This window comes from Cygnus olor, unplaced genomic scaffold, assembly GCF_009769625.2.
Source record: "Cygnus olor isolate bCygOlo1 unplaced genomic scaffold, bCygOlo1.pri.v2 S102, whole genome shotgun sequence".
NCBI lineage: Eukaryota > Metazoa > Chordata > Aves > Anseriformes > Anatidae > Cygnus > Cygnus olor.
The window spans coordinates 79,544-95,162 of NW_024429084.1; the positions used below are offsets into that span (position 1 = coordinate 79,544).

Below are 15,619 nucleotides of genomic sequence, written 5' to 3' on the forward strand. Positions count from 1 at the left end.
CGCAGCATTGCTGCATCTCACTCACACAGCACAATCCCGCAATCACACAGAGTGTGTGAGCCCCTTGCACTTCTCGCTCATACCACAAGAATATATCACTTAAAACAATAACCAAACTTGTTTGGATCGCCTCCGGCCGTGTTCCTTGTGGAGTAATTCACTTCACAACAATACTTTGTCTCAAACACATACACAAATGCTTTCAACATGAGATGCCCAGACATCCACAAATAAGACATACAATTATCAACACTCCAATTATTATCCCTCCAGCAGCTGCAAATATTACCCAGATAACCTTGTCACAATTTTGAGAGGCCCGCTTGCCCTTCTCCTGCTTCGTATACAGTCATTAGCAGGTCCGTCCTGGCTCCCAAAACTGGGATGCAGCGGTAACCTCGCATTTGCTCGATCTACTGCCAAGATCGCTAGCGGCTGCTCTATCAGTCAGCAAATCCCCCTTGATTCTATCGGTCAGCAAATACCCCTTGACCACTCCATCGGTCACCAAATCTCCCATGACCGCTCTATCGGCCAGCCTGTAGGGTACCCTCCTCCCACATGGGGACTATGCTGCACGCCAGATGTCTCTGTGCGATTTACCAGCTGCCCCGGCCACGCGCACGACTTACAGGCCCTTCCTGTACTGTAAAACATACCGTTTGTCCGCAGCTTCAGGAGGTCCTTGTCTGCTCCCGCGGTGAGCGGCTGAGAGTGGAGGCTCCTCCGAGGAAAATACTCGGGGTGCACCTAGGGGCATCTGCTCCGCAGTCGATCCCGCAGCTGAGCAGAGCATCTCCTGCCTGGTTCGCCAAACTGACTTGCGGAAAACAGACTCCACAGTCAGTAAGACTGTAAAGTAGGTATGTTTATTCAGCGCTGGGCAGCACGGGGGGTAGTCCCGCCAAAGTCGTGCGCGCCTGACGTGGCAACTTGCCTTGGTGTTGTGGTTTAGCCGGCTGGCAGCCAAACACCACACAGCCGTTCGCTCACCCTCCCCACTCCCTCTCTGGGATGGGGGAGAGAAATGGGAAAGTGAAGCCTGTGAGTTGAGATAAAGACAGTTTATTAAGACAGGAAAAATAATAACAATAATAATAATAATAGTATTAATAGTAATAATGTGTACAAAATAAGTGATGCACAATGTAATTGCTCACCACCCGTTGACCGATGCCCAGCCTATCCCCGAGCAGTCGGCCCCCCCCCCACCCCAGCTAGCCACCCCTATATATTGTTCAGCATGACGTCAGATGGTATGGAATACCCCTTTGGCCAGTTTGGGTCAGCTGTCCTGGGTCTGTCCCCTCCCAGCTCCTGCTGCATCCCTAGCCTGCTCGCTGGCAGGACAGAGCGAGAAGCTAAAAAGTCCTTGGCTTGGTGTAAGCACTGCTCTACAACAATTAAAACATCAGCATGTTATCAGTGCTCTTCTCATCCTAATCCAAAACATAGCACCCTGCCAGCTACTAGGAGGAAAATTAACTCTGTCCTAACTGAAACCAGGACAGATATCCACCCCTTATTCCATACCATTTATGTCATGCTCAGGTTACACTCTTTCCAATACCTTCTAATTAATCACCATTTTCATCTATGATATATAGCAACCATGGTAGCGATGACATACAGTGTTATATGATAATTAACATACTACAATTCAACTCATGGGCTATTCTCACCCAGTATTAGGTCCCCTTGAGGTACACACCGGACCTCCCCATTCTTTTGCATTATCCACCAAGTGCATCCAGGTCCCTGAGCAAAAGCAATCCCACGAATGGGTTTGCCTTTTCCTGAGGCAGGAGTAGCCCAGACTGTCTAACCCAGCATGTTTCTTACGTGTACTACAGGAACTTTATCCCCTTCTACAGTGCGTAACAGGTTTGATTGGGCAGGTCCAGCTCGGTTGGCAGATCCTCTAGTATTGACTAACCAGGTGGCCTTTGCCAAATGTGTATCCCAATTTTTGAATGTCCCAGCACCCATTGCTTTCAGTGTAGTCTTTAACAGTCCATTGTATCGTTCAACTTTCCCGGAGGCTGGTGCATGATAGGGGATGTGATACACCCACTCAATACCATGGTCTTTGGCCCAAGTGTCTATAAGGTTGTTTCGGAAATGAGTCCCATTGTCTGACTCAATTCTTTCTGGGGTGCCATGTCGCCATAGGACTTGCTTTTCAAGGCCCAGGATAGCGTTCCGGGCGGTGGCATGGGGCACAGGATATGTTTCCAGCCATCCGGTGATTGCTTCCACCATTGTAAGTACGTGGCGCTTGCCGTTGCGGGTTTGGGGGAGTGTGATGTAATCAATCTGCCAGGCCTCTCCATATTTGTATTTCAGCCATCGTCCTCCATACCAGAGAGGCTTTGACCGTTTGGCTTGTTTAATTGCAGCACATGTTTCACAATCATGAATAACCTGTGCTATAGTGTCCATGGTCAGGTCCACCCCTCGGTCACGAGCCCATCTGTATGTTGCATCTCTACCTTGATGGCCTGAGGTGTCATGGGCCCATCAAGCTATAAATAATTCACCTCTATGTTGCCAGTCCAGGTCCACCTGAGCCACTTCAATCTTAGCAGCCTGATCCACCTGCTGGTTGTTTTGATGTTCTTCAGTAGCCCAATTCTTGGGCACATGAGCATCTACATGGCGTACCTTCACAACCAGGTTCTCTACCCGGGCAGCAATATCTTGCCACAATGCAGCAGCCCAGATGGGTTTGCCCTGGCGTTCCCAGTTGTTCTGCTTCCATTGCTGTAACCACCCCCACAGGGCATTTGCTACCATCCATGAATCAGTATAGAGATAGAGAACTGGCCACTTTTCTCGTTCAGCAATATCTAAGGCCAGCTGAATTGCTTTCACTTCTGCAAACTGACTCGATTCACCTTCTCCCTCAGCAGCTTCTGCAACTCGTGGTGTAGGACTCCATACAGCAGCTTTCCATCTCCGATGCTTTCCCACAATACGACAGGACCCATCAGTGAACAGGGCATATTTCTTCTCATTTTCTGGTAGCTTGTTGTACAGTGGGGCTTCTTCAGCACGGACCACCTCCTCCTCTGATGATATCCCAAAGTACTTGCCTTCTGGCCAGTCCATAATCATTTCCAAGATTCCTGGGCGACTGGGGTTTCCTATTCGAGCCCGCCGAGTAATCAGTGCAACCCACTTGCTCCATGTAGCATCAGTTGCACGATGTGTAGAGGGGACCCTTCCTTTGAACATCCAACCCAGTACCGGCAGTCGGGGTGCCAGGAGGAGCTGCGCTTCAGTACCGACCACTTCCGAAGCAGATCGAACTCCCTCATATGCTGCCAATATCTCCTTTTTGGTTGGAGTATAGCGGGCCTCAGATCCTCTGTATCCCCGACTCCAAAACCCCAGGGGTCGACCTCGAGTTTCCCCAGGTTCTTTCTGCCAGAGGCTCCAGGTGGGACCATTCTCCCCGGCTGCGGTGTAGAGCACATTCTTTACATCTGGTCCTGTTCGGACTGGCCCAAGGGCTACTGCATGGACTATTTCCTGTTTAATTTGTTCAAAGGCTTGTCGTTGCTCAGGGCCCCATTCAAAAGCATTCTTCTTACGAGTTACTTGGTAGAGCGGGTTTACAATCAGACTGTAATTTGGAATATGCATTCTCCAAAACCCCACGACACCTAGGAAAGTTTGTGTTTCCTTCTTGCTAGTTGGTGGAGACATAGCTGTTATTTTGTTGATCACATCCATTGGGATTTGACGACGTCCATCTTGCCATTTTATTCCTAAAAACTGGATCTCTCGTGCAGGTCCTTTAACTTTATTTTGTTTTATGGCAAAACCGGCCTTCAGAAGGATTTGGACTATTTTCTTCCCTTTCTCGAAAACTTCCTCTGCAGTGTCACCCCATACAATTATGTCATCGATGTACTGCAGGTGTTCAGGAGCCTCCCCCTGCTCCAGCGCAGACTGGATCAGTCCATAGCAAATGGTAGGGCTATGTTTCTGAGATATGGTTTCCGAAGTATAGAGTCGACGACAGTGCTGAGTACAAATACCAGGTTAGAGTCATGACCAGAAATCTCATCATTTCATAAGCCATCGTTACACCACACAGTACCATAACAATCTTAAACCAGGGCCCGGAAAGGATAAACAGCATGACAGGGAGCACATACAGAAAGTAACTTGCTATAAAACTCAATTTGGGAAACAGGCGCAGCAGACTTGAGATTAAGGCAATCAACATTGTGACTAGCAACTATTAAGCAGGTCGAATACTTATACCAATTTTAGTTTAACACACTCTGGTCAAATCTGTCGATATCTCAACCCTTCTTGCCCCACGTTGGGCGCCAAATGGACTGTTGTGGTTTAGCCTGGCTGGCAGCCAAACACCACACAGCCGTTCGCTCACCCTCCCCCCTCCCTCTCCGGGATGGGGGAGAGAAACGGGAAAGTGAAGCCTGTGAGTTGAGATAAAGACAGTTTATTAAGACAGGAAAAATAATAATAATAATAGTATTAATAGTATTAATAGTAATAATGTGTACGAAATAAGTGATGCACAATGCAATTGCTCACCACCCGTTGACCGATGCCCAGCCTATCCCCGAGCAGCCGGCCCCCCCTCCACCCCGGCTAGCTACCCCTATATATTGTTCAGCATGACGTCAGATGGTATGGAATACCCCTTTGGCCAGTTTGGGTCAGCTGTCCTGGGTCTGTCCCCTCCCAGCTCCTGCTGCATCCCTAGCCTGCTCGCTGGCAGGACAGAGCGAGAAGCTAAAAAGTCCTTGGCTTGGTGTAAGCACTGCTCTACAACAATTAAAACATCAGCATGTTATCAGCGCTCTTCTCATCCTAATCCAAAACATAGCACCCTACCAGCTACTAGGAGGAAAATTAACTCCGTCCTACCTGAAACCAGGACAGGCGGCAAGGGCGAAAAGCGACAAAAGCTTGTGTCGAGGACTGACTCCCAATAGATCGCAGCGAGGGAGCTGCTCTGCTACATACGAAACCCTGACCCAGAATCAGGTCGTCCATGAATGATTTAGTACCGGGTTCCCCATGAACATGCGGTACGCGACGGTAAGCATACACGCGCCCAAGCCTTGAGCAGCCAGTTTCTCTGGGAGAAAGCTGTGAGAAACGGTGTTGAAAGCCTTACTGATGTCCAGGTAGACCACATCCACAGCCACTCCCTCGTCCACTGAGCACATTGCTTTGTCTTAGGAGATCAGATTTGTCAAGCAGGACCTCTCTTTGATAACCACCTACTGAATTGGCCTGATCACCTGATTGTCCTTTAAGTGTTGTGTGATGGTACCCAGGATAATCTGATCCATGAGCTTTTCCAACACCGTGGACAGAATAACAGATCCGTAGTTCCCCGACTCCTCCTTCCAGCCCTTCCTGTAGACAGACATCATATTTGCTAGGCGCCAGTTGACTGGGACCTCCCCTGATAGCCAGGACTGCTGATCAATGATGGAAAGCAGCTTGGCAAGTGGTTCCGCCAGCTCCCTCAGTAGTGACAGGTGGATCCAATCTGGCTCCATAGATGTGTGTACATCTAAGTGGAGTAGCAGGTCTCTAACTATTTCCTCATGGATTATGAGGGCTTCATTCTGCTCCCTGTACTTATCTACCAGCTTTGGAGGCTTAGTACCAGGGGAACAGCTGGTCTTGCTGCTAAAAACTGAGGCAAAAAAGGAATTAATTATTTCAGCCTTTTCCTCATGTCTTCTATGTTTCTATGTCGCTATCTTTCCCCCCATATCCAATACAGGATGGAGATGCTCCTCAATGCTCTTGTTATGTATATATATATGTTATATATAATTACTCTTTTTGATAGTAATAGTCAGATAGAGCTCCAGTTAGGATTTGGCCATTCTGATTTTGTCCCTGCACAGCTTCGAGACATGGAGGACTGAGCTCCACACAACATGAAAGAATGGATGGAAAAAAAGCACAGAAAAGGTGGAACCTGGCAGCCTTCCATCCCCTGCCCTTCTCTGAGTCTATGCTGCAATTTCATTCAACTGCTTACTCCTGTATTGTCCAAACTGTCCTGCAACTCCTGTTGCTGTTATCTTGTGAGAGACAGCACAATCAGGGTGAGCCATCTGCCTGCAGAAATTAACAGCTGACAGAATGGAGAATCTGTCTAGGAGAAGTTGGAGTGGCTGATGGGCCTGCCACAGGGGCTGGCGTGTGCCTGCAGGAAAAGTCACAGGGGTTGGAGAGGTGTTGGCTGTGGCTTGTTAAGCATAGGTCAAGCCCCAGCACATTGCAGTTATTTGTGTCTCTTTGGAAATGCCAGTGTGATGACACAGAGTTTTCAAGCATTTCACAGTTTTTTTAGGATTCTGCACATTCTCAGAGGTGAAGTTCCAAAGCACTGGAGGTGCCCACTGCTCTAGGTGCCTGCCCATATCCTTTCACACTCCATGCCGCTCCTAACTCTCCTGCCTCTGGACAGATCTCTGGATGGCATGCTTAAGTAGTTGTTTAAACTTAAAGAAAACCTGAATCATATTTAGGAGATGTAACAATAGGAACATGCTGGTTTGACCATCCCAAGGATATTCAAAGCTTTGAAGAGCTATTGTAATTAGCCTGGAGGAGAAGGGGGAGGTGAAGGAGAAAGGGAGAGTGAAGAAGTGGGGAAAAGCGTCCCCTACTGTCCATACCAGTTCCATCCCCCCACCTCCTGCCCCACCCCGCATAGATTTACTCCCTGAGGAGAAAAGGCAAAAAGTGTAAAAGAATGTAATTACTAATAGTTTTAAGAGGTGAAGAGATGGTTCCTGAGGTACAGAGGTGGCAATAATTTTATCCTGTCATAAGTCAGTGTTATTCAATACAGCAAAAGAGTATCTTAAACCAGCCCGCAGAATTGATAAACAGCATGGCATGGAAGACAGACAGTTAGTAGTGTGCTATACAACACAATTCTGAAAACAAGCACAACAGACCCGAGATCAAAAAGATCAACATTGTGATCAGCAACTGTTAAACTGCTCTAATGCTTATAACAATTTACTTTTAAAATGCTCTGGTCAGATCTGTCATCTCAACCTTTGTGCTCCACGCTAGGCACCAAAAAGACTTGCTGTGGCTTGACCCAGAAGGCAGCTCAGCACTACAAATCTGCTCATGCAATGGGATGAAGGAGAGAACTGGGAGGAAAAAAAAAAAAAAAAAAAAAAGACACAAAAGGAATAAGTTGTTATTGTTATTGTTACAGGCACCAATAGACTAAGGGCATGATATTTTTGTGTGCATATCAAAAGACAGGAAAGGTGGTGGTGATCAACTGAAAAGTGTTGGACCTGAGCATGACGTATATGGTATGGAATGAGGGGTGGATATTGTCCTAGTTTTGGCTGCGATAGAGTTAATTTTTCTTCCTAGTAGCTGGTATGGTGCTGTCTTTCATATTTACAGAATTACAGAACTGTTTGGGTAGGTAGCTTTCCACACACTCTTCCCCCAGCTTGTGGCACTACATGGGGTTTTTGTGCCCAAGTGCAGGACCCAGCACTTAGCCTTGTTGAACTTCATACAGTTGGTCTCAGCCCATGGGTGCAGCCTATCCAGATCCCTCTGCAGAGCCCTCCTACCCTCGAGCAGATCAACACTCTCTCTGAACTTGGTGTCATCTGCAAACTTCCTGAGGGTGCACTTGATCCCCTCGTCCAGATCATTGATGGAGATATTGAAGAGAACTGGCCCCAGTCCTGGGCCCTGGGGGACACCACTAGTGACTGGCCTCCAGCTGCATTTAGCTCCATTCACCATGGCTCTTTGGACCTGGCCACCCAGCCAGTTTTTAACCCATTGATGCATCCATCCATCCAGGCCTTGAGCAGCCAGTTCCTCCAGGAGAATGCTGTGGGAAATGGTTTCAAAAGCCTTACTGAGGTCCAGGTAGACCACATCCACAGCCTTTCCCTTGTCCACTGAGAGCATCACTTTGTCTTCGAAGGAGATCAGATTTGCCAAGCAGGACCTGGCTTTGATAAACCCATGCTGACTGGGCCTGATCACCTGGTTGTCCTGAAAATGTTGCATGATGGTACTCAAGATAATCTGCTCCAGGAGCTTCCCCAGCACCGAGGTCAGACTGACAGTCCTGTAGTTCCCCGGATCCTCCTTCCGGCCCCTCTTGTAGACAGACGTCATATTTGCTAGTCACCAGTTGACTGGGACCTCCCCTGATAGCCAGGACTGCTGATCAATGATGGAAAGCAGCTTGGAGAGCACTTCAGCCAGCTCCCTCAGTACCTCAGATGGGTGGATCCCATCTAGCCCCCTAGACTTGTGTACATCTAAGTGCAGTAGCAGTTTTCTAACCATTTCCTCATGGATTAGGAGAGCTTCATTCTGCTCAAGGTCCTTATCTACCAGCTCAGGGGGCTGAGTACTAGGGGAACAACTGGTCTTGCTGCTAAACACTGAGGTAAAGAATGCACTAAGTACCTCAGCCTTTTCCTCATCTCTTCTAATTCTGTTTTCCCACATCCAATAAAGGATGAAGATTCTCCTTAATTCTCTTTTCTTTTCTTTTCTTTTCTTTTCTTTTCTTTTCTTTTCTTTTCTTTTCTTTTCTTTTCTTTTCTTTTCTTTTCTTTTCTTTTCTTTTCTCTTCTTTTTTCTTTTTTCTTTTCCTTTTCCTTTCCTTCCTTTCCTTCCTTTCCTTTCCTTTCCTTCCTTCCTTTCCTTTCCTTCCTTCCTTCTTACTTTCCTTTCCTTTTTTCCTTTCCTTTTCCTTTCCTTTCTTTCCCTTTCCCTTTTTTCCTTTTTTCTCCTTCCCTTCCCTTCCCTTCCTTCCCCTCCCCTCCCCTCCCCTCCCCCCTCCCTCCTCCTCCCCTCCCTTCCCCCCCCTCCCTCCTCCCCCCCCTCCCCTCCCCTTCCCTTCCCCTTCCCTTCCCTTCCCCTTTCCCTCCCTCCCTCCCTCTTCCCTTCCCTTCCCTTCCCTTTCCCTTCCCTCCCTTCCCTTCCCTTCCCTTCCCTTCCCTTCCCTTCCCTTTCTGCTCCTTTCCCCTCCTTTCCTCCTTCCCATTCCTTCCCTTTCCTTCCCCTCCCCTCCTTCCTCCCCTCCCCTCCCCTCCCCCTCTCCCTTCCCTCCCTTCCCTTCCCTCCTTTCCCCTTCCCCTCCCCTCCCCTCCCCTCCCCTTCCCTTCCCTTCCCCCTCCCCTCCCCTTCCCTTCCCTTCCCCTTCCCTCTTCCCTTCCCTTCCCCTTCCCTCTTCCCTTCCCTTCCCTCTTCCCTTCCCCTTCCCTTCCTTCTCCCCTCCCCTCCCTTCCCTTCCCCCTCCCCTTCCCCTTCCCCTCCCTTCTCTTCCCTTCCCTTCTCTTCCCTTCCCTTCCCTTCCCTTCCGTTTTTTTTCTTCTCCTTTCTTTTCTTTTTCAATGTTTTTATAAAAACATTTTTTATTGTCTCTGACAGTAATAGATAGATTGAGCTCCACTAGGGTCTGGGCCTTCCAATTTGGTCCTTGCACAGCTTAACAACATTTAGGACACAGCTTCAGACAAAATGACAGCATACATGAGAAGCACAGAAAAGGTGAAATCTGGCAGCCTTCCATCCACTAGCCTTCTGTGAGTCTTGGCTGCAATTCCATTCAACTAGTTACTCCTCTACTGTCCACAGTATCCAGTAACTCCTCATTGATGCTATCTTGTGAGACAGCACAATCAGGGTGAGCCATCTTCCTGCAGAAATTAACATCTGACAGAATGGAGCATCTGTCCAGGAGAACCTTGAGAAACTGCAGGATTTTGCCTACAGAAACCTCTTGACCTTTACAAGGAGAAGAGTCGTAGTCCTGCACCGGAGGAAGAGTAACCCCACACATCAGGGCAGACTGGGACCCTGCTGAGTGAGCAGTGCCCGGGAGGAGGAGGGCCTGGGCACCACGAGGGATGCCATACGAGCTGTGGTGCCTGCTCACCAGGAACCAAGCCAGCTTCCTACAGAGCTGCCCTACGAGGGGCATGGCCACCAGGAAAATGTAAGTTACTGTACTCAGCTCAGATCGGGTGCGACACCACACAGATGGGGATCTACAGTCAGCAGAGAAAGAGGTGCAGGTCTGTGAGTCCCTTGGACAGCCTGGTGTGGAGAGGAGCAAGGACACTGGAAAGGCTGAAAGTCCCAACAAGACTGAGGTCTTTGTGTCAATGGCTATGGCTGTTGCCTTGGACAGTGAGGCCTATGAGGAGACAGCTTATCGTTAAAGCACCAGGGCCTCATTGCCTCCTCACCACCACCCATGAACCAGGCAGGGGTCGTACCATTCTCCTGCACTTGGCCATGCACATCCCCATCTCCTACTGCCCCAGGAAGAGCACTGAGCAGTGTGTGAAGGGAAAGGATCTCCTGTCCCAGGGGCCAAGGGTCAAAGCCTGTTTTTCAATACATTAGTGTCACCTTCACATTGCCTTTGTCTACTTGTCCTCACTGCCTCCAATGCTCTGCTCTAACGAGCTCCAAGGGAGGCTATGTCAGTGCTGGCCCTCAGGGGGGCACTCCAGGAAACTTGCATTTGATTCTTGAGAGATTTCTTCAATTGTCTCTCAGTGCCTGAGGTTCGTGGGCACATCACCAAAGCCACCAGAGGAGTCATTCCAATGCCTTGGGCTGGGCCTCTGGTGCCGAGCTGGGCCGGGCTCCTGGGACAGAGAGAGCTCCTGGCAAGAGGGCCCTGGTGCAGAGACAGCTCTGCCCAGGAGCAGCTCCTCTGCACAGCGCAGCAGGGCTGGGGGCTCTGACCACAAGTGGCATGCAAAGAGGAGAGAAGGAGACAGGGGTTGGAGGCGATTGGGAGCGGGAGGATGCTGAGAGCTGACTGCAGGAGCAATCTGCACAGCCCTTGACAAGGTAAGTCTCTGGCTGCAGGGCCATGCGGCTGCAGGTCCTGAAAGGGTCTCCTCGTGGGTCTTGTTTCTGGGAGGGCAGTGGGCAATGCAGCAGGCTTTGAGAGTCCTGCTGGATTGCACTGCGAGGTGAGGAAGTCTGGCAGAAGCCCCTTGGAGTGCCCTAAGTCAGGTGCCCCTGGTCAGCTCACCCTGCCCTGGCTGGCCATGCTGGGCTCTCTGCCAGCTGCCCCGTAGTTCCTGCAGCCATGGAGGTGCCCCTTGGCAGGGCCCTGTTGGTGGCAGGGTGCTGCAGGGCAGCGCTGAGCACAGCCGCGTGGGATGGGGTCTGTGAGCACCGGCAGTGGGAAAGAAGAGGTGGGCACAGAGCAGCAGCTCCCGGCAGGGACAGCTGCAGGCAGCAGAGAGAGGGGCAGGCGGCCAGAAGGAGCTGTTGCCAGAAACGCCCCTCCCTGGCCTCCTCTCCCCCCTGGAGCCCATGGGCTGTGGGGCAGGCATGGCTAGCACAGCAGGCAGAGCCCAGACAAGGACAATCTCCTCAGCTCATTCTGGTTGTGAGCTTCAGCCAGAGACAACGATGCTGTCCAGCTGCACTTGGACTGGGGCTTCTCTGCTCTCAGCTGTCTCCAGTTTCTTCTCAGGGAAACACCTTACTGGGATGGTCCTGCAGCTCACAGAGGGGTAGCACAGGTCAGCTGAGAACAGGACTGGTGGGCAGAGCTGCTCTGCTCAGTCTTCAACAAGGGACAGTCCCTTTGCCTCCTGGCACACACAGGACTTCACCAGGAGTGCACAGGAAATGTCCAGGTGTTCAACCATCCAGTACCTCTCCTAAGAATTACAAGGGCAACTGGAATAAAACAAAGCAAACAAAATCCCTACAGCTAGACTCTGCATTCAGATGAGTTGTTTGCAACAACACTGCAAAGCTCATGGATATGACAAGTGGACTGGACTTGAGTTTCCCCCATGTTCCTGCTTCCCTCCTGCTGCACACCAGGAAGGACTCCTCTGGAGCCCAGAGCAGCCCCTGCTCCCAGTGCCACTTTCAGCCAGCACCAGCCGCAGCTCAAGCAAGAGAGCTGCAGAAAGGTTCTCCTGCAAAGAGAGAGGCTTGTCTGTGGGGTTTCTAAGACATGCAATATGTTTTCCTCATTGAAGTCAGTTCTAACTATGTTTTTTTCTCCTCTTCAAAGACACCTGTGTCCAAAGTCAGCAAATGCCCAACATCAGCTCTGTGAACAAGTTCCTCCTGCTGGCATTCGCAGACACGCGGGAGCTGCAGCTCCTGCACTTCGGGCTCTTCCTGGGCATCTACCTGGCTGCCCTCCTGGGCAACGGCCTCATCCTCACCGCCGTAGCCTGCGACCACCGCCTCCACACCCCCATGTACTTCTTCCTCCTCAACCTCGCCCTCCTTGACCTGGGCTGCATCTCCACCACTGTCCCTAAAGCCATGGCCAATTCCCTCTGGGACACCAGGGCTATCTCCTATCAGGGATGTGCTGCACAAGTCCTCTTTTTCATCTTCTTCTTTGGTTCAGAGTATTCCCTTCTCACCATCACGGCCTACGACCGCTATGTTGCCATCTGCAAGCCCCTGCACTACGGGAGCCTCCTGGGCAGCAGAGCTTGTGCCAAGATGGCAGCAGCTGCCTGGGGCAGCGGGTTTCTCTATTCTGTCCTGCACACGGCCAACACATTTTCACTGCCCCTCTGCCAAGGCAATGCTGTGGACCAGTTCTTCTGTGAAATCCCCCAGATCCTCAAGCTCTCCTGCTCAGATGCCTACCTCAGGGAAGTTGAGCTACTTGTGTTCAGTTTTTCTTTAGTCTTTGGTTGTTTTGTTTTCATTGTGTTGTCCTATGTGCAGATCTTCAGGGCTGTGCTGAGGATGCCCTCTGAGCAGGGCCGGCACAAAGCCTTTTCCACATGCCTCCCTCACCTGACCATGGTCTCCCTGTTTATCAGCACTGCCATGTTTGACTACTGGAAGCCCCCCTCTAACTCCTCCCCATCCGTGGACCTGGTGGTGGCAGTTCTGTACTCGGTGGTGCCTCCAGCAGTGAACCCCCTCATCTACAGCATGAGGAACCCACAGCTGAAGGATGCAATGAGGAAACTCTGGGGGTATCTCTGTAAATAAAGACAACAAAGAAGCCATCAGATATACACTGGTCTCAGCTGCCATCTCTTCCCAACTCCTCTGGAGCTGGGGGAGCAGCCCCAGCACGCAGGAGGGGCTCAGGGCCAAGAGCCCAGCTGCCACATGGAGGAGCAGCCCCGGTGGCTCTCAGGGCTGCCCCTCATTGCCCGCTGGGCTCTGCCTCTCTGCTGCCTTTGGGTCGGGGCTGCTGCTTCCCTGGAGCCATGGCCATGGCCAGCAACAGGACCTGGTCTTTTCTTGTTTCACTTCCACACTCTCTGCTTACTCCCTTCCATTTCTCTTAGCTCTCAGGTTCTCTTGGGGTGACAGTCCTGTTGTTTGTACAGTGGCATCTCTGACGCATCTCTGCACGCGTCTTCCAAATATGGTGTCAGGAATACAACCAAGCAGCTGCTCCCTGAAAAGGTTTTTACTTTTCTGTGCTGACATTCAGTCAGAGCTTCAGATGATAAGTGAAGGACCAAAGACTGGCCTGGGAGCTCCTGCCTTGATGACACATGGCCCAGAAAAAAGTAACTGTACTCTAACTGGCCTGGGACTGTCCCACTGGTGCTGGGGCTGATTGCAAATGGCATCCTGGAGAGGAATCTGGAGCTGCTCTGTGCCTGGGCCAGGCCTCTTGTGCTGGCCTGGGGAGCGGGGCTGGCCCTGCGCGGCACAGGCACTCTGTGCTGGGGATCTCCCAGGCAAGAGACCAGGGCTCCTGCAGCTTCACGGACCTCCATCTCCTGAGCTGTGGCTGGCCCCAGCCCGGGGGCTGCTGGGGAGGCCCAGAGCCGCCTTTGTCCCAGCAGCTGCGGTGCCTTGCGAGGGGCTGGGGCTGTGGTGGCCGTGCTCAGAGCCCTGCAGCGGCCTGCGGTGGGCACTGCCCTGGGGCCAGCCCAGCCTGGGCTGCTGGGCTGGGCTGGGCTGGGCTGGGGAGAGAGCAGGGAGGTGGGGAGAGGTGGGCAGGGGCTGGGCTGGGCTGGGCAGTGCCCAGCAGAGGGCAACGGCAGCGTCAGGGAGCGGTGGGAGCATGCAGGGGAGGGCTCCCAGCAGGGCTTGGTGCTGCAGAGCCAGGGCTGCGCGAAGGGAGCCCAGAGCTGCAGGGGCAGGGGAGAGGAGGCCACTCTGGGCCCTTGCTGGCCTGGGCAGAGCAGGAAGGGGGCCCAGGGCATTCGTCCCCTCACCGCAGCCTGCCAGGACCTGCAAGGCGCTCATGGGGCATCCAGGGCCAGGCTCTGCCCCGTGGCCACGAGCCCTGCCTGCCCTCCTCCTGCCACGCTGCGTGCGCTGCCTGCAGCAGAGGTGACCCCCAGCCAGCCCCTGCATGGGGCTCTGCCACCCGCCTCGCCCCGGCCCTCTCCAGCGCCCTCCTTGCTGCTCTCTGATGCACGCCAGGACCTCCCAGTGCGTGCTGGCCAGCACGTCTGCTGAGGGCCAGTGCGGCTGCTGCAGGGGCAGGGAGCTCAGCATGGCCCTTGCAGCCCCCTGCCCTGCGCCTGCCTCTCCCCTTGCCCTCGGCCCCGGCCTTGTCTCTGCTGGCAGGAGCGCTCTTGGCATGCGCTTCCTGCCCTCCCCTCGCCTACACACAGCTGCTGCCCACTCAGGCTGCTGGCACAAACGTGCCCTCACAAGCACCACCACCCCTTGGGCTGCTTCTCCTGGCCCCTCCCACCCCACTGCCTTGACTCCTTGTCTGTGCTGGGCCCCACCTTCCACACCCAAACGCGTCCCTTGGCTGTCAGCTCCCTCTCTCCTGCCCCATAGGTGACAGAGCCAGGGTGGGACGGGTTACTTTATGTGATGTAGTTCTTGTGTAATTTGCATTGGTGATGGCACAAAGGGACAGTTCCTTCCCCAGTGATCAACATCCTTCTTCGTTCTAGGTCACAACTCAACGTCCTTCACTCAGCTTCAAGTTTTTTTCTTTGTCTTGTGGATGAACTGGATTAGGTCTCCTTGATTAGTCTGAGGCACAATGCAATGCTTTTTGCCTTCTACCACTACAGCACAGTATGTAGGACTCTCCCGTAGTCTGTGCATTGACCTGACGGGTCATTTCACATTATTTACTTTCATATCCCTGTTGGAAGGGGATGATTCACAAACTGGGGTAAGCTGATGGGTTCTGCCTCAGCCCTTTGAAGTGTCCTGCTCTTGAGTCTTTCAGCCTGAGATTGCCACAGATGACCCGTGATGGTAAATGGATGTTCAGCTGCTAACTAGGAATAAGGGAGAGTATATTGGGTTTTCCAGTGGCCATTTCAACATTAGGTGAGTCCCAAGAACCCACTGAACAAGGGTGTTGTCTTTGAAGGGGTTTCATGTGTTGGGCTGGGCTGGGGTTATTGGGACAAAGACCACTGCTGGCAGTGGACATGCTCTGGTATCTCCACCTGGCTCCATATGCATCCTCCAAAGGGCTCTGGTCTCTTGCATGTCCTGCTTGCTTTTTGTCTTGACAGCAAAGCTCTGCCTGAATACCCAGTAATTTCTTTAGTACTTAGGTAAAAGAGCAACTACTCATCACCTCAAATGTTTCAATCCTTTTTATAAAACATTACACACAAAGTGTAATTTCTATCAT

At 51.7% G+C, this 15,619-nt stretch overlaps 1 protein-coding gene across 1 annotated transcript; it reads left to right on the plus strand.

Annotated features, from left to right (window-relative positions):
- The first annotated feature begins 12,102 nt into the window (after nt 1-12,102).
- LOC121063087 (olfactory receptor 14J1-like) lies at nt 12,103-13,029 on the plus strand. The gene has a single exon (XM_040543420.1). It carries the CDS (start codon nt 12,103-12,105, stop codon nt 13,027-13,029), a length of 927 nt encoding a protein of 308 aa, XP_040399354.1.
- Nucleotides 13,030-15,619: the final 2,590 nt, after the last annotated feature.

Coding starts and splice junctions, on each gene's coding strand:
- LOC121063087 (XM_040543420.1), top strand. CDS start 12,103: ATGCCCAACATCAGCTCTGTGAACAAGTTCCTCCTGCTGGCATTCGCA.